Source organism: Salvelinus fontinalis, chromosome 37, assembly GCF_029448725.1.
Source record: "Salvelinus fontinalis isolate EN_2023a chromosome 37, ASM2944872v1, whole genome shotgun sequence".
Taxonomy (NCBI): domain Eukaryota; kingdom Metazoa; phylum Chordata; class Actinopteri; order Salmoniformes; family Salmonidae; genus Salvelinus; species Salvelinus fontinalis.
The window spans coordinates 10,872,344-10,898,559 of NC_074701.1; the positions used below are offsets into that span (position 1 = coordinate 10,872,344).

Sequence of the window (26,216 nt, forward strand, 5' to 3'; positions counted from 1 at the left end):
TTCTGTGAGCTTGTGTGGCCTACCACCTCGTGGTTGAGCCGTTGTCGCTCCTAGAAGTTTCCAATTCACAATAACAGCACTTACAGTTGACCGTGGCAGCTCTAGCAGGGCCGAAATTTCACAAACTGACTTGTTGGAAAGGTGGCACCCTATGACGCTGCCACAGTGAAAGTTGCTGAGCTCTTCAGTAAGCCTACTCTACTGCCAATGTTTGTCTATGGAGTTTGTATGGCTGTATGCTCAATATTATACACCTGTCAGCAATGGTGGTGGCTGAAATAGCCAAATCAACTAATTTGAAGGGGTGTCCACATACTTTTGTATATATAGTGTATGAGGAACTTGACCAACATTTTAAAAATCTTGGTATTTAAATACAATCGTGGTTACAATCGTGGTTACATTAACCCCTTTTTTGTTGCCACTAAACTACTTTCAATCTTCCATTCATTTTTTAAGTCGGTACCGGGTTACCTTCAGACGAGTCCTGTGACATTTGTGGGGGTTGTAGAGCAACACAAAGAACCATCATGGTCGTGAGAATCTCCCCTTTCCTCAGTGGGGTCATATTAGTTTGTAGGCCAACTGTTTGCATGAGAAGACCGATTTATTTGTGATGTCTCATGGTCTGACAAACACTGCTGTAGCTCAATCACCTTCCACCGCAGATGTGCTTCTACACCTGCATTGTTTGCGGTTTTAGGCTGGGTTTCTGTACAGCACTTTGAGGTATCTGCTGATGTAAGAAGGGCTATATAAATACATTTGATTTGATGCGGAAGGCCGACATAGGCGAATGCAATGGATTGAGATGCGTTTTCTGTGGGAATTTCAGTACTTCAGCATAACGTTTCCTACAAGATTCCACATGATACTATTTTATGTTTATGTTCTCAAATCGTTCCAAGAACATTAAGAAACAATGTTCTTCTGTGGGAATTTCAGTACGTCAGCATAACGTTTCCTACAGGTTTCCTTGTGGTTCTATTTAAAGTGATGTTCTCAACTTGTTCTGTGGGGGGGTTTTTTCTTTCATAAAAACCACAAGAAAACTTTAGAAACGTTCAGAGAACATGAATATTATTTAAAAACGTACATTCCGTTCTCAGCATCAACAAAACTCTCTCTATCCTCTATGTTGTTAAGTGTGTTCAGGTGTGTTGGCCACGCCCACTAAAGGGGGCCCAATTGATCTTAATGAGTGCTTGTTTTCTTTGAAATGGGGTCTGTTTGAATAGACTAAAATGAACAGCTTTGTGGGCATAAAAAAACATGGCAAGCTAGCTCCATCCTGCTGGTGCAGTGGACTAATTCCCTGGATCGAGAACAAAAGATTTAAGGTTTGAATCTCACTGGCGTTGTGGCACAATAAAATAGAAATGTGTTTGCATGATGAATGCCTAAGGAAATACATTTCCATTTGTGCTTGGAGTTTTAAAAACAGTTTACAGAAAACAAGCTGGCAGTTTTATTGAAACATTCAGTGAACGTTTTAAGGAAGTTGTTCAAAATCCTCAAAATAACCTATCATTTCCGTTCTCAGACCGTTAATAAAACCTCCCAGGGAAACTTTCCAGGAACCAGAGTAAAACGTTCTCGGAACCACCCTGTAATCCCCCAAAAACGTTCCCAGAACAGTTGACATTTTTCATTTGTGTTCTCAGAACGTTTTAAAAAACGTTTACCGGTCAAGAAATGTATGGCTTCGTTCGCACAGCCAATGTGAAACCAAAAACATATGTTCCCACAACTTCCAAGGAACCAACTGTGCTACTGTAGCTAGACGGCGAAAGAGACGTCTACAGGTGGGAAAAGTTGAATGTTTTCTGAGTCCCATCTTGTCGAAACACTATTTAAATGTTTACTTATAAAATGGGCCATTTGTCACTGCTGCACTCTAGACGTCTCTTGACCAAATAACGAACCCGGCTTTGACCTTGTGCATAGGCTATGATTTTGCTGTGTCATTAATATGTAGGCCTATGGAGAAAATATACAGTTCTGTAAAAGTGTGCTGATTTATACCACTGCCAGAGTAATTTAATTGAAGAGGTACGTGTTCCTATTGTCCAACACTTTTTTGCAATGTGCAGACTTGTCCCAAAGAATAATATTCAGATATTTGTTAATTAAATTGTTAGAGAATAGGAACTTTTTATGTTGATAAATCTCCCATCATTGCTCTGTGCTCCTGTGCTTTCTATCTCTCTCTCACTCTGTAGGCTATATCATCAAGGAGAGGAAAGGGATGGGGACAGGGGATTCCTGAATACTCAAATTTGCAATTAGACATAAAATGCCCATAAAACAGTAACAGCCAGGGACCCTACATTACATCATGATTCAAGTATTTAGCAACACTAGCAAACAACTGATGTGAACACAAGAAGCAACACGAGTCTAGACCTATTCTGTAATAAAGGCATTTCAAAAAATGATGTTGCTCGTTAACAGCTTGCGATATACAATCTTAATAAATACTGCGTGGAGAACATTTCAACAAAACCTTTTGAGCATCAATAACAACATAAGGGTCCACACTGAATATTTAATGCAATTCATAACCATGTGTGTGTGTGTGCATGCATAAACACTGTAGAACCAAATGGTAGGATCTGAACACATAACTTAACACTTTTCTGTAACACTTTTTTAAACCCCTCAAGGCATTTAGAATTTCAATGAAAACGCTTCACAGTGTTTAGATGTAAACACCAGTACATGTTTATTCACTGTACACTTTTTAAACACATTAACACTAAATAATGGGGGTGTTCTTTTAACAGAGAAGGGTGTAAAGCTGTATTTGCATATTTCCCAGCATGCCATTCCAGTGAATGTGAGAGATACCCACCCATGATTCTGTTTGTTAGTGACAGCCATATGGTTGTTTCATTCAACGAATAAATTTCATGATGCCTTATCCAGCTGAATAACAAAGTAACTGTTTCAAATAAAACCAAACCATTTAATACCAAGAATTATACATTTCATAAAGCCTTTCATTATGGCCTAGTTATCCTTGTCATTGTGGTCTGAAAATCCTGGCTCGTGGTCCACATTAAACCTGCAAGTCAAAAAATGATGGTTTGTGAAATGATCAGTAAATGGTCATTCCTATCTGAATCCAGCTAGAGGGAGGATTTTCAGGAATTTTTATATTCTACCACCAAAAACTGCAATAGGAATCACTGCTTGGAGAACGAAACAAAAAAATACCTAAAGCATCTAAACTGAAACAACCATCTCAGTAATGGGTGCAATAAATCCAAACCCTTACAGATTAGATTAGTCGAGAAAAGTGTATTTATCTAACATAGATATTCAAACAAACTATTCTAAAAAGCAACCTGCAACAAAGCATGCTGGGAAATATGATCATGATGCCCCTCACACATCTTTTTCACTTTGAGAGAGTTGAAGGCTCACTATGCAAACATCCCTCCGCCATTTCCTGGTTGCTAAAATTCTAATAGGTTGGCTAATTTCAGTTTATGTGACAAAACAACCAAGTAAAGTGTAGAGAGTCATTGTACTATCTAACAGCTGTGAAATATATTTTCCATAACCAAAAATATTGTATTTTCAGCTGTTTGTACAAAACCTAAAGTAAAAGACCAAAAACGTAACGTAAGAACGGGAAGAGCACATACAGATCTACCGCTTCTTAGACTTGCTTTCAATGAGAATGACAGATCTATAACTCAATTTCTTTGTGAATTTGGTCAGGGGTCGCCCAAAAAAATACATATTGCAGCTTTAACGGAAATGAACTCAACACAGTCAAGTAACAACAACATGTGATAAAAAAGATTTCTTGAATCAAATGTCCTGTTCAGTTGAGATGAAATGTACAGTGCATTTGGAAAGTATTCAGGCCCCTTGACTTTTTCCACATTTTGTTACATTACAGCCTTACTCTAAAATTGATTTAACTATTTTTTTCCCTCATCAATCAACACACAATACCCCATAAAGACAAAGCGAAAACAGGTTTTTAGAAGTTTTAGCTAATTTATTAAAAATAAAATACAGAAATACCTTATTTACATAAGTATTCAGACCCTTTGCTATGAGACTTGAAATTGAGCTCAGGTGCATCCTGTTTCCATTGATCATCCTTGAGATGTTTCTACAACTTGATTGGAGTCCACCTGTTGTAAATTCAATTGATTGGACATGATTTGGAAAGGCACATACCTGTCTATATAAGGTCCCACTGTTGACAGGGCACGTCAGAAAACAAAAACCAAGCCATCAGGTTGAAGGAATTGTCTGTAGAGCTCCGAGACAAGATTGTGTTGAGGCACAGATCTGAGGAAGGGTACCAAAAAATGTCTGCAACATTGAAAGTCCCCAAGAACACAGTGGCCTCCATCATTCTTAGATGGAAGATGTTTGGAACCGCCAAGACTCTTTCTAGAGCTGGTCGCCCAGCCAAACTGAACAATCAGGGAAGAAAAGCCTTGGTCAGAGAGGTGACCAAGAACCCGATGGTCATTCTAAACAGAGCTCCAGAGTTCCTCTGTGGAGATGGAAGAAACTTCCAGAAGGACAACCATCTTTACAGCACCTCACCAATCAGGCCTTTATGGTAGAGTGGCTATACAAAAGCCACTCCTCAGTAAAATTATTTCCTGAGTGGCGCTGCAGTCTACCGCACTGCATCGCAGTGCTAGAGGTGTCACTACAGACCCTGGTTCGATCCTGGGCTGTATCACAACCGTCTGTGATCGGGAGTCCCGTAGGGCGGGGCACAAGTGTCGTCCGGGTTAGGTGAGGGTTTGGCCAGGGTAATTGTAAAACAAGAATTTATTCTTAACTGACTTGCCTACTAAAATTAAGGTTCAATTTTTTTTTAAATGCAGTTTGCCAAAAGCCACCTAAAGACTCTCAGACCATGAGAAACAAGATTATCTGGTCTGATGGAACCAAGATTGAACTCTTTGGCCTGAATGCCAAGCCTCACGTCTGGATGAAATCTGGCATCATCCCTACTGTGAAGCATGGTGGTGGCAGCATCCTGCTGTGAGGATGTTTTTCAGTGGCAAGGACTGGGAGACTAGTCAGGATCGAGGGAGCGATGAAGTACAGAGATATCCTTGATAAAAATTTGCTCCAGAGCGCTCAGAACCTCAGACAGGGGCGCAAGTTCACCTTCAAACAGGAAAACGACCCTAAGCACACAGCCAACGCAGGAGTGGCTTCTGGACAAGTCTCTGAATGTCCTTGAGTGGCCCAGCCAGAGCCCGGACTTGAACCCGATCTAACATTCCTGGAGAAACCTGAAAATAGCAGATGCAGCAACGCTCCCCATCCACCCTGACATAGCTTGAGCGAATCTGCAGAGAAGAACGGGAGAAACTCCCCAAATACAGGTGTGCCAAGCTTGTAGCATCACACCCAAGAAGACTCGAGTCTGTAACCGCTGCCAAAGGTGCTTCAACAAAGTACTGAGTAAAGGGTCTGAATACTTATGTAAATGTAATATTTAAGTTTTTAATTTGCTAAATTTCTAAAAAACTATTTTTGATTTTTCATTATGGGCTATTGTGTGTAGATTGATGAGGGTGGAGAACTATTTAATCAATTTTAGAATAAGGCTGTAACATAACAAAATGTGGAAAAACTCAAGGGGTCTGAATACTTTCCAAATGAACTGTATGTAAGGTGATAGACATTCCTTACACAGATCTGAATAAAAGGCATGTAACTTGACATCAATTTCTAATGATTAAATGTACTTTAAACAGGACTTTGGCAAAGTAAACAACAGTGCTTTAAAATCTGAACACTAGAGGTGTTCTTCTGGTTGGAAACTGACTGGAAAAAGCTGACTATTGTGTTTCATCTTGCATTCTAAACGCCTGTGTTTCAGATGAGAACACTTATTGGCAAATCCAAATGCCTATTGCTTATGTTTGAAACACTGACGTTTAGGTTATAAACATGTCACGTTTCATGGTTCTTCAGTGTAGGCTACAGTCTTGACCCAAATAAAAGTAGGCCATATTAAAACATTAGTGAAAAATAAGCAACAAAATCATGATGGGCTAATTTGGATAGCATGCTAAACTTAACCCGACGGTATTTGCAGGTGTATGTTATCCTGAAGCTAAAATGTAACTGTAGCCAATGATAGGTGTAAATGATTGGTAAAATTGATATAATAACCCTCTGGGAAATGGGCAATTAAAGTTACCAGGACTATGTCTTTCTTACTTTATCGTAAGGCAGTTGAAGAAAGTGTCATACATTAAAATGTGAATATTACAAATAAGGTGTTACTATAAGGCTACAGGAACGGTGGCAGTAGTTGTGGAATAAGCTATGCAGGGCCTAATGGTAATCAATGGTAATCCGTGATTATGAAAATTGTTTACCTCGGCTGATTTTATGGCCTATGCAGCACTATCCAACATAAAAAGTAATAATCCAAAAATGATAGTTTGCACTTCTAGAATGGATAGGGTGTAACTGTCTCCTAAATGTTATATAATCTTATCCAAATGAAAGACCTCAATCAATGTGTGGATGTGTGTGTGTGCGCGTGCGTGCGCGCGTGCGTGTGTTTCCTCAGTTATATCAACTACATAACAACATGAAACCTTTGACACTTATATTTCAAAAATAATATTTTGAAAAGGACACTAACAGTTGATTCAAAAGCTCTGTTTTGTAGTTCTTTTTCCATGTTTCCAGCATAGGCATCAAAACCACGCGATCAATATCATTAGAAAAAGTCCGTGAACTATATGCATCCCGCCAATTGGAATAACAATTTGATCTGCCTCACGCGTGGAAAAAAAATACAATTGTTGTGTTTGGAAAACATCATGATCTCAATAAGCCTATCTCTGCACCATGCAAGCCCCCCCCCCCCCCCCTCGTTAATAATAAAATGAGAAACTGTATCCGAGAAACGACAATGTTTAATTTATTATTATGTAAGCTATTTGGGGGGTGATTATATGGTAATTGCTCATTATTCTTGTATATTTATCGCTGTACCTTATGTCAAGGCCAAGGGAATTGTGTAGGGTTCATTCTCTCGTTTCAAGGATCAATTTCAGAAGCAATTTGTGAAACAGGACAGATCAAGTTTGTCATGACGTCAGATTCTGACAGTTCAACCGCAAGCTATAAGTATCAGCTCAAAAACATTTTCTTCTCTGACACGACGTTAGTCTACTAGTTGAGATGAGAATGTGAAATGGCAGTAGCTGACACTGTGTAGACTGCACTGTATACAATGTAAAAAGTAACTACCGAACTCATTATAGAAATTGAGTAGTGGCTACTCAAACATTTCCAACGGTCAGTGTATACAGTGAAAAGTATCATTCTAAAATAGTATTATGCAGTTTGTTGTGCTAAGATGTGTAATTGATCATGGTGAACTGATATCAAAACCGTCAGTCATTATAGAAATTGAGTAGTGGCTACTCAAACATTTCCAACGGTCAGTGTATACAGTGAAAAGTATCATTCTAAAATAGTATTATGCAGTTTGTTGTGCTAAGATGTGTAATTGATCATGGTGAACTGATATCAAAACCGTCAGACAAATTGGCGTTCAATAATGAGACAGGACAGTCCCACTATCAACAAGGTCATGTGTACTGTACTAATCGTAGGGCTCTATTTAATCCGCATTGCGGAAGTTCAGTTTTACAGCGTGCTCGAAATTTAAAGGAAGTGTTCCTGGTTCAGTGGAGACTGCGTTCATGGAAAATGTTGCATATGTGGGCTCAATCGGAAGTGACCCTTACATTTCTTTAGCGGAATATGTAATTCGTCAGATTTACAGATTGAATAGAGCCCTTACTGTCAGAGGCTACTGCAGCATCCTGTAATGTTTACAGCTCTACCTCCAGTTACTGCAAGAGGGAATAAGCATTGTGCTCAACAATATCCTGCTAAAATTACAAATGTTCAAATACATAAAACAATGTTAAACATTAACACACGACCACTGACAATTAGCCTACTAGTCATAACTACGTAGGCCTACTATTTACACTTGGGGAAAAAAAATGTAATGAAGGTTTATCATTTAAATAGAAGGGACCCTAAATGTTAGCGTTCACTACAACAAATTGTTATGTTCAAGTAACTTCAATCGTTATAGTACAGAATACATAATGCAATTTACAACTTCAAAAGATATGGGTGGTGATTATGGCTCTCGAGTGACGCAGCGCTGCATCTCAGTGCAAGAGGCGTCACTACAGTCCCTGGTTCGAATCCAGGCTGCATCACATCCGGCCGGGATTGGGCGTCCCATAGGGTGGCACACAATTGGCCTATCGTCGTCTGGTTTGGACCGGGGTAGGCCGTCATTGTAAATAAGAATTTGTTCTTATCTGACTTGCCTAGTTAAATAAAGGTTACATTAAAAAAATAAAAAATAAATTAAGGTCACTGAAATACTTTGAGTTGGGTTACTCGAATGGTTCTAGGCAACGGGTTTCCTCAAAATAATTGAGTTAGCAGAACTAATGACTTTTTACAGCGTAGCTAGTGTCAAGAAACGTGAATTAGAGGACAGACGTTGGCATTACCTAGTTTCAAGCAACGTGAATCCGAGTAGGACGGAAGTTGGCATGCACCACTATGGCCTAGGCCCTAGGCCTACCAGTAAATGCAAAAAATGTCTTTAAAGTCTCCAAAAACCGGATCATAAATCACACATGATATAAGGCTTGCAGTCGCTCATCTGTGCATAATGGTGATGAAAGGTAGCCTATATTTGTGAGTGCGAGTTATAAGTAGGCTATAGGGCCGTGCTACTCTAACAAGAGCAGATTAGTCTCATTGCATGTTTTATATAGTGGACTTCATCTAATGTGTGTTTGTTTTTGCAGATATACCTGTTTCCAGTGTTTAGCCTACAGCAGGGGAGTGCGTTATTGATGTGTAATGATCGACATCCAAATACCATTCACATTAGCAACATCAGCGGACATATTTAGACCTACTAATTGCAGATTAAGGGGTTTGGGTCACTGGGATCATTTGATAGGACGGTTCTTTAAATGGCGGATAATTCTTTCACATCAGGTAAGTAGCCTAGACCTTTGGCTTACTTGCTATCCTTTCAGATGGTGTCAGAATCCATATTCCTCGTCTAGTATTTAGCAGCCAGGAATGATCTGGCTATAGTAACTAAATAATAAACCCAAGCCATGGGGCTTTGATGATTGATCGTTTCCCGGTCCTTATTAAGGGCAGCCAAAAAAAACTTTAGCCTCTGTACCGCGGAGCAGCGCAAGGTTAAATAAGCGGGTCACAAGGTCCCCAGCACTCCCCATACACACAGCTTTATTGTTTGGGAAAGGAATCGATTGATACAGTATATGGGGTCTAGTATCTCATAACTTAACATTCACTGACCCAGAGCAAGTTTGAGTGGAGGAAACAGTGGGCCTACCGGAACCACTAAAGATTAACAATGGCAAACAACGTCTTCACCTGCCTTGTTCAAGTAGACAGGTGCGCTTCCCTGCGCACAATGGTATTTTATCCCTTGCGTTGCTGCATTACCTCCGTGAAAATGTTAAATTGTCAAAACCCAAGATATGTAAATCCTTGGAATTGTAGGCCTTGTAAAAAGGAGAAGGTCGAGGCTTTACGCACAGTCATAGGCCTATGCACAGACTTCTATGAAAAAATATAGGCCTATCATAGCCTTTATCACAAAAATACACCGAGTTATGTTGCAGAAAAAGACACCAAATAGCTTGCAGTGTTAATCCAATAGCCTATTTGACGAATATATCCACTATAAAATAAAATACATTTCAGCATGTGTCATAAAGGCATGCAATGCACGGTTTGAATAGAAATGTCCCCCCCTAGTTCCAAATTAGCTCTGTGAATAGCCTGTATAGGCCTACTTGTGTAGAAGTGCTAATGTATAGGCTATTCATGGGAACCCGTACATTTGAACAGATCCGGTTCTTCATTATAACATTTATTTAATTTCGTTGTATACAATAATCTGCCTTTAAATTCAAAAGACTGGCTTGTTTAAATCAAAAGAGTGTACAATTAATAAAACGAGACCCAGTCATAATGAGGAGGCTGTTCTGCTTATTGAGGCACCGCGGAGGGAGAAAGTGCGCCAAATTTGTTTGCAGCGGATCAAGGCTCACCGCCTTCACTGCACTTTCTTTATCTTAATTCCAACTTGAAAATATATAATTATCTAGTTTGAACAGGACTGCTATCAAATCCTTCTTTAGGCAGGGTAGGGAGAAGCTCGAGTGGATTGCGCGCTCTGAGCCGCTCGGTGTTGCCGGAGATAGGAGTAATGAAGTTGTGGAGTCCGGAGATACAAAGGGCATTAACCTCATTAGCATGAAACCTTTTCTTCTAACTATTGTGGGACCTTTTCAGCCCTCTAATCCCCCTATTTCAAAGCTGGGTTTGTAATAAAGCTTTTAGGGTTTTTTCAAAGCTAATGGTATTCTCTGAAGATTCTTATTGCTGTTATAGTCCATGGGCCGATTAAAACTCCCCATCCATATATGGGGACCATAGTTTGTATGTAGGCATATAGCCCCCCCATACCACCCCCTCCGAAAAGCTCCTTTTCAAGATGTGAAACAATTATAGAAATAAACACCACACCTCACATCATACACTGTGCATTGTGGGACTTCACATGTTTAGGAGATACATAGTGTAAATATAATACATTTTAATTTTGGAACATCTAAAACAATTTGATGTGCATTTTTCCCATGTGCATTTGACTACACATTTATTAATTTAATGGTTCACCGATTGATCGGGTTCCCGCCTATAAATATCTGGGCATTTGGATTGGCAAGGGTAAAAAAATAAAAAAAATACTGATGAGCTAGTTTAAACGCCTCTCTCTAAACAGCCGGAAGCATATTGTAGTCAACTTTCCTGCCAGTTCTTGACTATGGTGACACCAGTTACCAGAATGCAGCAGCCACTACTCTTAAACCTTTGGATGCTGTCTACCAAAACCCATCGATTTATCCCAGGTTACGGTTTTAATACGCATCATGTATTAAAAGGTTAGCTGGTCCTCATTAAAGTCCTGTAGGTCACTTCAATATTCCCTTTCTGTTTACAAAACTCTACTACACAAGCTTCCGACTTACCTAACTTCGTTGTTGAAGCATAAAACATGAGATACCAAACCCTTTGACAGAGTTGGTTAACTCTTGAGGTTTCTCGGGTCTCCACCGAATTAGGTAAAACCGTTCTTACTTTTAATGCACCTCACTACTCAAACAATTCACATAACTCATTACAATAGGATGTTCTGGTGCCGCTATGGTAATTTAAATGATTGACTGAGGACTTAGTAGCTGAGGAATATAACATTTTGTAGCTGAGGAATATACCGTTTTTCTTAAATTGCGTTGTGCTGTATTTTTTATTTCATTTTACATTGTATCGATGGCTGTTTTGTTTCCATATTGTATTTAAGTGTGTTACCGTGACCAGGGCACCCTTGTGAATGAGACCTTGGTGGCAATGGGTTTGCCCCGAATAAATAAATAATACCATTTTATGTTTGAGTCACTTATAAAGGAAGACGTTGGTCTATTAAGCTCTTAGATGTCAAAACAAAAAAATATATATAATTTATTTTTGCCGTACAAGCGTAATAGGCTACACATAAACTGGGAAAAGAGTAGACATGCGTTTATGCTGTTTTGTTTGTGATCAATTTGTGGGAAGAGCGCGTGTACGCATATCCTTCTCGTGGCTGTCGGAGACAAGATTTTAAACAAAGATCTCATTTAGCTGCACATTGCAACCTTCCCTTATCGCTTCGTGAGGGGTAGTCAGATTGTACTAAATTATGTCCAACCAAGCCCCCTTGGATCCACGGATTAAGAGATTAAAGTGGACCACTGGGCAATGCATCCCCTTTCCCCCTCATATTACTCGCATGATAATTGCCTAAACTGATTTGCACTTTCACAAAAGCTCGTAGGACTCTTTGTAGCCTGAACAGACCAGACGCTGCCCCTCTAAATAAAAACGGATTAATGCAGTCTATCAGACTGAGGAGCAAATGAACCGCCGGAAAAACAACCATGCACTTGCCACAGAAAAATATTTTTGGATTTTATAAGTTACTTTTAACAAGCCACATTGTCTGGATTCCTTCTAAAATTAGTCATAGGCCTATCTCAAATATAGGCGAATTGTGAGACTGGTTTGGCCAAGATCAAGATATATGAAGCGGTTGATTGGTGGCAGCCAATAGCCTATAAAAAGTGTGAAATAATACACGCTTGAATTGAAGAGCGTAACAGGTCTCTTTATAAAATGTCAAGATATGAAAGTTGATCTAAAATCAAAACCCTACTTTTACTCCGCGCGCAACATATTGATAAAACTTTATTGACAAAATATTAACAATTACATACTTCTTGGAAGTATACTTTGTGTTAAAATTGTAGCAAACTTAACACAAACACAACATTATTTACATTCTGATAAAAGAGGGTTTAACAGAAACATTAACTTTTAGTATCTCTGTACATGGATACGCTCAGTGCTTGACGTTTTCTCGCCTCTACGGCAGTCAATTCTTGCATTAGTCCTTTGTGGCAACTCTCACGGGAGGGTCAAATCCTGACAATATGCTCGTGACAGAATAACGGAGACATGGTAAAGCTTTAGGTTTAAGGAATGTCCTGGATACTTTCCCTTTAAGTACTTTATCTGTGGTTTGATAAACTTTTATAAAGTTTTCGAAATACATTTTCTTTAAAAACACTATAACGCAGCACTGCTACTTCATACTGTTCTCACAATCACTTTAACACGATAATCATTAATTAAAAGACTGCACACTTTGTAAAAAGGAAGAAGCACAACATCTCTGAGATTGAAAATAGAGTTAAAACAACGTTGTTTTTGAGAAAATTATCAAATTAAACAACTACCAGAAAGTCTACCATGCAATTTAAGTTTTACAAAAACAGTTGTGGATTTTGGTATCTTGAGTGGAAACGTTCGTATTTAGAAACTTTCAGAAGTGCAAATGTCCAATGTGAATTGGAGATTAATTTTTGGGTGGTTCGTGGGAGATTGTAGTGGTGGGTTGTTGCGTGGAAGGTGGTCAGGTAGGTGGACTGCGATACTGTCAATCACTTTTGCCTGGGCAATTTGATACGGTTTGACAGACCCATGGTAGTGACAGCAGTGCCACCAATCGGATCTCTCACCCTCAGCTGCCGATCTCCGAAGAATCGAAATGTGACATTGGCTTTACCCTCTCTCTGTCTCTCTGTACACAGCATCCTTAGCCATGTCATCCTTCACGCCACACGGCTGTCCCAGGTTCAAACAATTTCGTATTTTAATCGTCTGAAGTTACGTCAATTTCCTCCGGGCTTCCCGATCCTTGTTTAGTTGCGAGTCTCCATCGGTTAATGTGATGGGTCCCCTTCTTCTTCTGTTGCGAATCTGAACCCTCCTCTTCCAACTTTTGCCGCTTGAACTTGGTTCTTCGGTTCTGAAACCACACTTTTACCTAAGGGAAATAAATAAACGCTACAATAAATACCAAAATAGTAAACAAAAACCATCCACGTGCGTAAAGTGAGAATTCAAATAGCAGAATAGCAAAAGAGATACAAACATAGACTATAAAAGGAGTGCAAAGGCCTTACATTTTTGCATAGGCTCTCATAGATCGCTGTGTGAAAATGTGCCCAATGCTATAGGCCCTAAATGTCTTACAAGTTAGGCTAGAAGTACGGTTATTTTCAGATGGGATACTGCCTAGGTCAAAAATGGCATGTATTGCATGCTCTATTTTTTTATAGTACAAACATAAGCCAATTACCAGACATTGACGTCACCTTGGTCGAAAAAAAACGGGCGCAAACAGGCCCCCGAATATGCAATGCATAACAAATAAGTTTCATTTAATTTCTAATAATTTCCCCCAAAATGTAAAAGTCACATTGCTTGTTAATTTTAAGCCTTTTGTAAATGCATATCAATAGGCTAGTGGGCAATATTAATATATACAAGCCATCCGTCTGACAGCTTGGCAAGTGAGGTGCATTTAATGTGCTTTCAGTCAGCTAATTGAAGTGGCTGATGGTTAATTTCTCCCTCATTCCCCTCTGAAAGCCTCCGTTTAGAGAAGAGCCGGTGGTGACACTGGGACAAAAGACACCGACCGTTCCACAAGCTGATAGGCACAAATACGATCTTAAATATGGCCAGGGAAATTCATTGAGTCCGTCTCATTCTTTTTAGCGTGCCATAGATCCTTTAAAATGGTTAACTGGTTAATTGCCCTCCATTTTGAATGGAAACCTTTTTTTCCCCCAAAACAAAGTAATTCAACCCAACGAGGTTGTACAATGATCATGGATTTCATCCAACTAAAAGCCTCAAGGCCGATGGTGGTGTATACATTTCTTTTTGTATATCTGAAACTGTGGGTTTACAGGTCTATCCAATAGTAGGCCTAATTTTGAAAAATGAATAAACGTGTGTTTTCATTTATATAATTTTCCCCCCTTAATTTCAATATTTAAAATAGAATAGCATTTAGGCCTATGTGAAATTCATAAATTTGACCTGCTATACGGATTAACCATAGCATGTGTGCAGTTTCCCCCAAAAGACAACACATTGTCGTGTTTTCAAGAAATGAATAAATCACTCCCGTAATGTCACTTATAGGCAGGCATATGAATTCCCAATAAACAATTAGCATATTCGGATAAATTAACATATTCACAGATTCCGTAGCCAACACCAAAACAAGTTATTATTGTCCTATAGCCTAATGTAGGTAGGCCTACAGGCTATAAAACACCCCTTGAAAAACACCCCACAAACCTGTGCGTCATGTCAGGTCTGATGCAACTTGACACAATCGTCTTTTAAATCCACTCCCTATTCAAAGTAGGCCTAATGCGGATTTAACGATACACTTGTGAATATTCTATTCATTTTCTTACCTGAGTTTCTGTGAGGCTAAGGGTGTGCGCAAGCTGTTTTCGTTCGGCACCTACGACGTAATGGTTTTTTTCAAATGCGTGCTCAAGCCGCAGAAGTTGGGAAGGGGAAAAAGCTGTCCGAATTCTTTTGGGCTTTCTGGCCAGTGCATTGTGCAAAAGGAAGCTCTCCGGGCTTGTTTCGTTACCTGAAAACGACAATGGGAGGGATATTAATTATGACCACTCTTATGTTGCAAACTGAGGCTAAAGATATGATGCTATGCTCATAATTTGACTATACCGCAGACTTGGGCCTTCTAACTTTTAACTAAAGTCTACGGCAACACTCAATTGAACATTGAAACCAATTTAGTCACAAGCAACACCTTGACAATTGTTTGCAATCATTTTAACAATAGCAAATTCATACAGTTTATATTATTAAATGGGAACAATAGGGCTATGCAGTGGCTAAATTAAGCGCCGTTTCGATACAGTCTTTGGTTATCCTTAAAACACTAGGCCTACACATAAAAAATAGCAACAAAATCGTCTACAATCACAAAGGGGCCTAGAAGCCTCTATAGCCTAATCCTTTTCGAACTTTTATTTTTAACATGAGCCTACAGTCATTGGTATACTGTAAGTATATGGTGGAGAATATAATAGACTACATTAGCCTACATTTTTGTCAGAATTACTATCAAGACCCTTATTAAAATAACCATTATGAAAACAGATCGTTCACTTATTATACAATTTGCATGTCACTGTTTTCAGAAAAGGATCATGTGCATCCACCAGCAAAAATATATAATTTTCCCAAAATGACAGTCCAATTTGGGGGACGATAAATTAATAGTACGATTTTAAAAAGTGCATTGTGTACAATTTCTTAAACAGCAGTTTGGGCAATAAAAACATAGCCCACAAATACGACCCAATGCCTATTCCAAGGCACGGATGATTACAAAAAAAACATAGGCATCTATCAATGTAGTTAAGTTGATTTGCATTCAGTTTAAACATGAAGTAAATATCTAGGCCAAATTAAATCGTTATTTATTTTTCAACAATAATTTTTTGGTTCAAAATAACAAGTCATTTAATTATATCGGCCTACACTTTCCAGTTGTAAGGTTTTATGCTTATTTTTGTTTCAATTAAATATTTTAGATGCTAAAGGACTTTTCAAAAGTCCACTCTTTGCAATTCCTTTTTTAACAAAATGTAAAATGATAGGCTATAGACTACCAGCAAAATAAATGTAAACCCGTGTCACCACATTGAGAAATACTATGCCCTACATTAAGCTACTAAAAGTACCCTAGCCTATTCCAGTTGAACAGTGTTCTAATTATAACTAATTATAACAGACAAAAACAGTTTGTAAAACTGTTCGAGACAAGGCGATAGATAGCACATATATTTCCAAAATTCGATAGCGCGCTGATATTTATCATTCGTTTCTTTCTTCTCATAATTACATGTTATATTGGCCTACATAAATGCTATGGTACATCCAAAAGAGCTTAACAGCATAAATACGTAATAAATGCGTTAAAAAGACAAATGTAAATTCAACATACCTTGGAATCTGTGACCCAAGTACCTATATCTATGTATTAGCCATGGGTAAAAAGTTGAGGGGTCCCTTTGCTGGCTGGCAAAAAGATGGTGCGGACTATGTGAGGATGAAAGTGGGTGAGCCAAAGCGTGTGGAGGTGGTACCGAATGAACTGGGACACCGGAGTTGTTCTGATGTGAGACCGCCTCAGCGAACACCAAGTCCGGATTAGAGTAGACGCCCCTGCCGCTGGAATGAAACCCGTTCAGAAATGGATTCATCTGGCTGGAGTTTGCATAGCTCAGAGCCGCTGGTCGTATGGGCTCCTCAGACCTCGACACTGGTAGAGGATTATCCTTCGCTACCAACGATTCTATAGTAAAACACCTCTTCGGTGTAGGTTGAAACATGGTTTGATAGTCAAGATTCCCCAGCATAGAGTTTAAGAGGTGCAGGCGTTCTTCGTAAAAAAAAATAGGTTACTACTCCACACCGAGAAAGTTTGTCAGCATAAATAACTTTGGAACGAAGAGTGCAGCAAGAATAGAAGCCAAAGTAACAATAAATCAACAAATAGCCATAAAGGTGGTCAACTGCGCCAGACAATCCATGGATGTGATCGGTTCCTCACCAGTTGTGCAAGCGATTTGTTAGTTCATGAGCCTAATTAGCGCCGGAGTCACATAAACAGCTTCCTCTGAAGCCTGTAATGGCATGGTGATTGGTCGCTGCTACTCGCCTTAAGGTTGAGGGAAGAGTCTTTAAGTGCGTCAATAGGAACAGGCACGGAGAGGCGGACTCGAGCAAAACGGAACGGATTCGTTCAGAACCAGATCTTCAGAACATTTTTACATAGGCTACTCAGCTGAACCAGTAGAAAAGCTCAAGGTACTTACGTTTGCATTTTTGTCTACCGATAAGGCCTGGGGACAGTTGGTCTTAAAGGGACCTTTATGTTTATCAGTGTTGAGTTTTATGTTGAAGTACGGGGCTAAGAGTCGGTTTAACATTCTCTGACATAAGTGTGATACGTTGTTAGTATAAAATGTAGCCTACACCATTGACCTGGGTGTGTTTACCAATAGCCACCACATAGTTCTGTTTAAATAGGGGTTTACCGATTTTATATTTTAGGGGTACCCTTTATATTTATTTTATATTTTCCATTATTATGGTAATTACAGCATACCCAACTACATACCCTGGCCTCGTCTCTCCGTGTTTTCATTTTCTCCTATCAGTTTGTGATTAGTTAGGGGTTGAAGGCTCCCCAATTTCTATTGGCCGGAAGATTGGGACGATGGATATTGGATCCACACTATATTTAGTGCAGTTGGTGTGTTGTATTGACATATAAACGACCCGTTAATTTAGGCCTACGTAAATTACCCTACACACAACTTTTTGCGTAGGCTAATTCCTGCTCAATGCAAGTCAAGCATTCACTGACGAAAGGTTCATCATTTGTAATTTGAGGTTTACAAAGTGCATAGGAAAACACAGGCCTATACACACGCACGAGTTTAGAAATGTATTTGGTATGCCTTTCATTTTATCATTCATTTAGCGGAAATGTCTGTAGCATAATAATAAATCCACCTGTAACATATAGCCTATTCTATACCGCAATAGGCCTACATGTTTTAGTGATATCTTCATTATTTTGCTAATGCTGAATTCCATGAAAATGCGCATGATGGTTTTCTTAATCCAATAAAGGATCTCTGTTGGAATAAGTTAACTATGTTTTTCTTTCATTTAACTGTAGGTTTTTAGTCACTGTCATTATTATGATGCTTGTCTTCGGGGACATATGATTCAACCCACAAGTAGGCTGTAAGAAAATGCTATGGGGTGTGAGTCCAAATCTGCCCGGGCTATGAGTCTCTGCAGTTTAACTTTGTTTGCCCTCTTCTGCTTATTAGACCTACGTGGCCAATCCGTCCTGCATTACTACAAGCCCATTACATCGATGGTAAAATTATTATGAATAACAAGAAAGCCATTTTTTGTTGTTGTTGATGATTATTATGATTATTAATTAGGTCTAATCATATTATGCCAAGGTTACACTTTTGCGAATTAAATCTAAGATTTACTTAAAAATATACAAGAAAGATATCGAAGGATGACTTCAGTTGAACAAATTTGACGTCGGGACAGCTCATGTAGGCCATAGTGCCAAGTCGGTCTAATGATAACATGGTAGCAAGCCATGGCTTGTACCTGAAAACTGGGATGCTGAAAACTTAACTGAAGTCAGCACGCATTGTGTTATTTTAATAAATGATAACCCCAATAAGCATTTGTGTTGCACATCGATATTGGAACATTGCACCATTGTAGGCCGTTGTCTCCTTGCGTAGTAATATGCACTATTTCCCTCTATGTGCAGTGTCTTTGAAAACGTCCTGTGCGTTTGATTTACATTTGACCTGCTTTAGGCCTGATTTGATTTGATTTATTTCATTCACGCTCGCAGTCCACAATACTGAATTTTGGAGAATGCACAGTTACAATTAGACAATAGTTAAAAAACACAAGATATTGCATTCAATTGAGAAGGTCCCATATGTCTTTCGAAACGTCCTGTGCATATGATTGACATTTTATCTGCTGTAGGCCTGAATTGATTTATTTAATTCATACTCGCAGTCCAGAAGACTACATTTTGCAGAATGCACAGTGGCATTTAGACAATATTTTTAAAAACACAAGATATTACATTAAATTAAAAAGGTTCCATGTCTTAGAAAAAAATACAGTTTTAAAAAATCACAAAATCAAAGTCTGATGGCTGTGGCTGTGGTAGAATTGACCCGCCTTTCTGTCCTTGCGTTGATTTTGGACAGTCGGTTCTGGTTTCAGAGGACTCTGCCAATACTGTCTCCCTTTCTCTGTGGTAGGAGATCATGTGGAGGGTGGTCAGGTTGGTGCATGGCAGTGACCAATCTTATTGCTGCTTGCTCTCTCCGTGACTGTAGTGGTGGAAGGGTCAGTGGGATGTCTCTGTTTTTTTGTTATTATCTTGCTTGTCCTTTTCTGTACACGGTGCAGCTTTCTGCTTCTTTGTGTAGCCCAACAGCAACACACTGTCTGGCATACTCCAGGCATGAGATGGCCTACATATCATAATGGCCTGCATTAGTCAATGAGGAAACGGACGTTTTGCAGTTACAGACTGATAAACAGTAGGCTAATGCATCTACTTCAGCACCAAGGCAGAATATTAGTGATAATAAAATAATAACAAAAAATAGAACAATTCTTTATTATTATTATTATCAGTTCATCAGTATTATTGTTCCAGAAATTATGATATTAATAGCATAATAATAACAATAGGCCACATGCCCTTATGTATGTAGCAACGAATAAATGTAGGTCTACTCAGTTAGACCTACTTTTGTGAATTGATGCTAAGATGTAAATGAATAAAAACATTGTTAACAATATAGCTAACAAGATTCCCTTATATTACACTGGTCTCATTCTTTGGATTGTTTATTATTGGAATCCATTCAATGAACCAGGGATGAAGGAGCGTTTTTCATGGGTGTTGGCTTAGTAGGCTAGCTGTTCAAAACTGCGTCACCTACTGGTAGCCTTGTCAATGCAAATATGTACTTACGCGGATAATCGTTTGTTTATCATACATTTTTTTAGTAGATTTCTTTTAGTTGAGGTTTTTATTTCCGTTCATTACCTGTTTGTATAGTCCTAGATTATTTTGGAAAAACTCAACGTTTTTCTTTTTACAGCTTCCATGACGACGGATGGTTCTAAACCATCATGGTTCGTGCGACTTCTTGGTTTTGACCATAGAGATAGATAGAGGACTCTAGTACCCAAAAGCCTATTTTGTAACATGAGCAGCGCCCATTGACTACTTTCACCATTTTTAAGTAGTCAAGTGGGTGGGACTTCCTAAGGGTTAAGGAAGGATCACATAATTCCATCCGGGTTATCAGGGGGATCATCCAATGATTTATACTTGTGTGCAAACATTCCATAACGTCAAGTGGAAGTAAATCAAATCACATTTTATTCATCACATGCTTCATGAACAACAGGTGTAGACTAACAGTGAAATTCTTACTTACGGACCTTCCCAAAAATGCAGAGAGAAAGAAAATAGAGATATCATAGAAAAGTAAAACACGTTATAAGAAAAGTAATAATAAATACAAAATGAGCAACGATAACTTGGCTATATACACAGGTACCAGTACCGAGTCGATGTTCATGGGTACGAGGTAATTGATGTAGATATGTACATATAACTAGGAATAAAAGGAGAGATAATAAACAGTAGCAGTAGCGTATGTGATGAGTCAATAAAAGTTAGTGCAAAAAGGGTCAATGCAGATGGCCCGGGTAGCTATTCGGTTCACTATTTAACTAACTATTTACAGTCTTATGGCTTGGGGGTAGAATCTGTTCAGGAATCTGGTGGTTCCAGACTTGGTGCATCGGTACCGCTTGCTGTGCAGTAGCAGACAGAACAGTCTATGACTTGGGTGGCTGGAGTCTTTGACAATTTCCTGGATGGCAGGGAGCTCGGCCCCAGTGATGTACTGGACTGTACGCACTACCCTATGTAGAGCCTCATGGCTGGCTGCCAAGCAGTTGGCATACCAAGCGGTGATGCAGCCGGTCAAGATGCTCTCAATGATGCATGGTGTAGAACTTTTTCAGGATCTGAGGGCACATGCCAAATATTTTCAGCCTCCTGAGGGGGAGAAGACATTGTTGCGCACTCTTTACAATTGTGTTGGTGTGTGTGGACCATGATAGATCCTTAGTGATGTGGACACCGAGGAACTTGAAGTTCTCAACCCGCTCGACTACAGCCCTGTTGATGTGAAATCGCCAACCTTGGCTTCATACCTGTTCAAACAACACACTGCAGGTGGCAGTATGCACCCTTTCAGTTTGTTTACCAACTCATAGAAGTAATAGAAGAAGAAATTCACTACTTCAAAATCGAGATAGCCTCAAAGGCACTGCAGGTACTCTCACAGACGCCAAAATCGGACAGACACAAACAACAGTCCTCTATCATTCTCTATGGTTTTGACCAACATTCAGCGATGGTGCGCTGCCGGCCTCCGGTGGTCATCTTGTGAAAGTGCGGTGGAATTATTAGTATGCTTTTACACCCGTTATTAAAAAGTTGCAGCCTAACTATTCTTTACTAACACTCTAAATGTGTTAATTTCAGTTACAGGAAACAAGAATGTGAGAAAAATGGCTGAACTGTGTCTTCGAAATTGTACTCACCAAAAAACATTCTGTCATCGCTTTGTATAGTGCTTTCAGAAAGTATTCACACCCTTTGACTTTTTCCACATTTTGTTGTGTTACGAAGTGAGATTCAAATTAATTTAATTGTAATTTTTTTGTCAACTTTCTACACAAAATACTCTGTAATGTCAAAGTGGAAGAAAACTTCTAACATTTGTATAACAACAACAAAAAATGAAGAAAAATAAAACACGAATATATCTTGATTAGATAAGTATTCAAACCCCTGAAACAATACATGCTAACATCACATTTGGCAGCAATTACAGCTGTGAGTGTTTCTGGGTAATTCTCTAAGAGCTTTCCACATCTGGATTGTGCAATATTTGCCCATTATTATTTTCAAAGTTCTTCAAGCTCTGTCAAATTGGTTGTTGGTCATTGCTAGAGAACCATTTTCAGGTCTTGCCATAGATTTTTAAGCAGATTTAAGTCAAAACTGGAACTTGGCCACTCAGAAACATTCACTGTAGATTTGGACTTATGTTTTAGATTATTGTCCTACTCAAAGGTGAATTAATCCCTCAGTGTCTGATGGAAAGCAGACTGAACCAGGTTTTGTGCTAGGCTCCATTCCATAATTTTTTTATCTGGAAAAACTCCCCAGTCCTTACCGATTACAAGTATACCCATAACATGATGCATCCACCACTATGCTTGAAACTATGGAGAGTGGTACTCACTAATGTATTGAGTTGGATTTACCCCAAACGTAACACTTTGTATTCAGGACAAAAAGTTAATTGATTTGCCACATTTTTTGCAGCATAACTTAAGTGCCTTATTGCAAACAAGATGCGTGTTTTGGAATATTCTCTACAGGAGTCCTTCTCTGTCAGTTAGGTTAGTATTGTGGAGTAACTACAATGCTGTTGACCCATCTTCAGTTTTCTCCTTTCACAGCCATTCAACTCTTTAACTGTTGTAAAGTCACCATTGGTCACCATTGGTGAAATCCCTGAGCGGTTTAGTTCCTCTCCGGCAACTGCATCTTTGTAGTGACTGGGTGTATTGATATGCCATCCAAAGTCTAATTCATAACTTCACCATGCTCAAAGGGATAACATTCAACGTTTGCTTTGAGCTTTTTACCCATCTACCAATAGGTGCCCTTCTTTGCTGTGAAGCATTGGAAAACCTCCCTTGTCTTTTTGGTTGAATCTTTGTTTGAAATCCACTGCTTGGCTGAGGGATCTTACATATCATTGTGTGTGTGGGGTACAGAAATTAAATAGTTATTCAAATAAATAATGTTAAAAATATCAATTTAATCCATTTTAAATGCAGGCTGTAACACAGAGAAATGTGGAAAATGTTAAGGGGTGTGAATACTTTCTGAAGGCACTGATATAGGCCTAGCCTATTTATTTATCAAAATTGTGTGTAAAGATGAAGCATTTCACATAGTAGGCCTAGGCTAACCTTCAAACTATTTCCCCCAAAATAATAAAGTAATCGACTATTAAGTCACAACATTGACATATCTAATACAGTAAAATAGTAAGCTAATATAATAATGTAATATTTTTCCATGTTCATCAAATAGAAACGGGTGAAAATAGCTGTTGAGGCAGAATAATTCCTACAAACTATTCTAGAGCCAACCTTTTTGCATAATGACTATTGAAAAAATACACGTGTAAAATATTGCTGAATGATAAGCTTTGTAAAGTAGGACTAGTAGACCTATAGCTTATGAATTACCACATGTTCTACAGCCTACACGTAAAACCAATACACTGTATCATAACATTTGCACTCTGCTACACTTTTACGAACTAATTCTGGCGGAAGAAATAAAATAAGCAAACATATTGGCCAACACAACTTCTCCTATCGTCATAATCATAGCCCTAATATTGCACATTTTAATCGGCCGTGACTTACGAAACTAAAGGTGTGCGTGTTTGTGTGACTGTGAGTGCGTGTCGACATATCCCACCTGATTTTTCAGACTACGGTATTAGCCGAGTCCTTTTAAATTGACATGAAAAACCGTTTACCCCAGTTCCCTATAAAGGTAACTTTTTTTGAAAGAAAAAAACAGCTACAGATGTGTACGCAACTGAATAATATTTATGCATTTGACAGCCCTATATTTGCAGCATATATCAAACAATCTTGAAAACTCCATTAGCCCTATATTTGATGAATTTTCTTTTTAGCTTTTTTCGTTTTGTATTTATACATCACCGTTGCCTTTCTGATTTAGGCTATGTAGCTACTTTACATGGCTTTGCTTCAAATACAACTGCATTTCAATACCTCAAGAGGAAATAGTTCTAGCGCATTCCTTGCAGAGATCACTGCAAATAGCCTCCTTCCATGGTGGCAAAATAATATAACATATTTTGGTTACCCTTTGGAGCATAATCTACACGCATTTCAGACACATCACAGTTGGCCCACCAATAATATGTCAAATAGGCCTAAGATCCAAAATCACGCAAATATGTCTATCGAGGGTGATTGTTGTGATTTGGATAGTTAATAGGACGCTTAAAGAAGGGACACGGACTGGTTGCATGAAAATGTAAGATTCGAAATGAAACCAACCGTAGCTTCTTTACACATTCTTATGGGTAGAATCCAAAGGTCAAACGAGTAGGCCTACACTCAATGGGGATGGTACTGAGAGATGATTGAACCCTTTGTTACATAGCCTATGCCTACATAATTGTATAGCCTCTTTATGGCTACATAAACCCACAAAGAGCTTTGTTACTTATTGTTACATTCTCAAGTAGAAACATGTATTTCCCCTACAGAGAATTACAACTAACAGGGAACAACTTTTCTCCGTTGAACTAACCTCGGGATTTAAGATTTTCACCCATTTCAACTGAGATATAAGATTAAATGCGATTCTCTAGCTTTCACTCCCCCTTATGGATTTAAAAGGAATGGACTGCTGTAAGAAATATGGTGGAAACTTCCCCCCAGCCATGCTCACTCGAATCCAAGGGTGCAAACTCTATCAGTCCCGAGATTCTAGCAAAAAAAACGACATTTCATTTATCTGACTTTCATTAATCCAGCCCTTACATTTTTCCTCACGGTGAATTGTTTTACCATTTTATTTTCAGGACAACCAGGGCTACAAGTAGAACAGAAAACAATTTCATAGTTGCATTCATGACTTTTATTTAAAAAGGACCAAGTGTAAGAATAACTATTTCTCTGTTAGGGCTCAAGGCCTGAAGGGTTGGTTAGAACATAGCTTGTACTTAGTCAACTGTTGCGCAAAGTACTTGATTAATAAAAGTTTTATCTATAAACATGCAATATGGTTGAATGATTTAAAATAGAACCAGACACTAGATATTGAGTGAGACCAATTATACCGAACAAAAATATAAAAGCAACATCAACAATTTCAAAGATTTTACTGAGTTACAGTTCGTTATAAGGAAATCAGTCAATTGAAATAAATTCATTAGGTCCTAATCTATGAATTTCACATGCATGGGCATGAATTGCCTCACAATTAATTGTTTTATAATTTTATTTTCAGGACAACCAGGGCTACAAGTAGAACACAAAACAATTTGATAGTTGCATTCATGACTTTTATTGACAAATGTCAATTGAAAAATAAGGTCTGCCAAAGCAAAAGCCTGATAAAAATGAAGTCACATGAATGCTGTTAAGTACAGAAATTATTTACTCACTGGGAAATTAATATCCAACTAGTCAGTGACAACTATGTGGAGTAAGTGACAGCAACTAAACTGGACAGTTTTATCTCCATCTCTTCATGCAAAGACTCAATCATGGACACACTTACTGACAGTTATGGCTGCTTCGTGTGATGTATTGTTGTCTACCTTCTTGCCCTCGTGTGCTGTTGTTTGTGCCCAATAATGTTTGTACCATGTTTTGTGCTGCTACCATGTTGTTGTCATGTTGTGTTGCTACCATGCTGTGTTGCCATAGGTCTCTCTTTATGTAGTGTTGTGGTGTCTCTCTTGTCATGTGTTTTGTCCTATCATTTTATTTTTAATCCCAGCCCCCGTCCCGAGGCCTTTTGGTAGGCCATCATTGTAAATCATTTGATCTTAACTGACTTGCCTAGTTAAATAGTTTTTTTTTTAAATCCTAAAATAAAAATAACTATGTGAGCTTATTACAGTACTATAGACACTATGTCATGGGATTTCCTATGATCTATGTAGAAGAATCTTACCTTCTAACGACTCTTGTGTGGCTTGTGAGCATCATAGATCAAAACATGTCACGTGCAAGTTTGTGAAAGTCTCAGCTTTTCATAGATAGCTTTTAATAGTTTGTAGCTTGAACCATTCTGACTCTACAGAGGTTTTTGTATAAAAGACCCGGCCCCGGCCCTCGTCTCACAAACACAGCTCTAGTTCAGC

General features: G+C 38.7%; 1 protein-coding gene across 2 annotated transcripts; it reads right to left on the reverse strand.

The window, feature by feature from the left end:
* Nucleotides 1-12,378: 12,378 nt before the first annotated feature.
* LOC129836119 (homeobox protein EMX2-like) lies at nucleotides 12,379-17,389 on the reverse strand. Of its 2 annotated transcripts, XM_055901927.1 has the most exons (3): nucleotides 16,556-17,360; nucleotides 14,988-15,172; nucleotides 12,379-13,537 (listed from the first exon to the last, which is right to left on the reverse strand). In XM_055901927.1, the coding sequence occupies exons 1-3, from the start codon at nucleotides 16,968-16,970 to the stop codon at nucleotides 13,364-13,366; spliced, it is 774 nt and encodes a 257-aa protein (XP_055757902.1). In that variant the 5' UTR covers nucleotides 16,971-17,360; the 3' UTR covers nucleotides 12,379-13,363. The 2 variants fall into 2 exon arrangements, with proteins under 2 accessions (XP_055757902.1, XP_055757903.1); XM_055901928.1 differs by lacking the exon at nucleotides 14,988-15,172 and having other exon boundaries at nucleotides 13,434-13,537; nucleotides 16,556-17,389.
* Nucleotides 17,390-26,216: the final 8,827 nt, after the last annotated feature.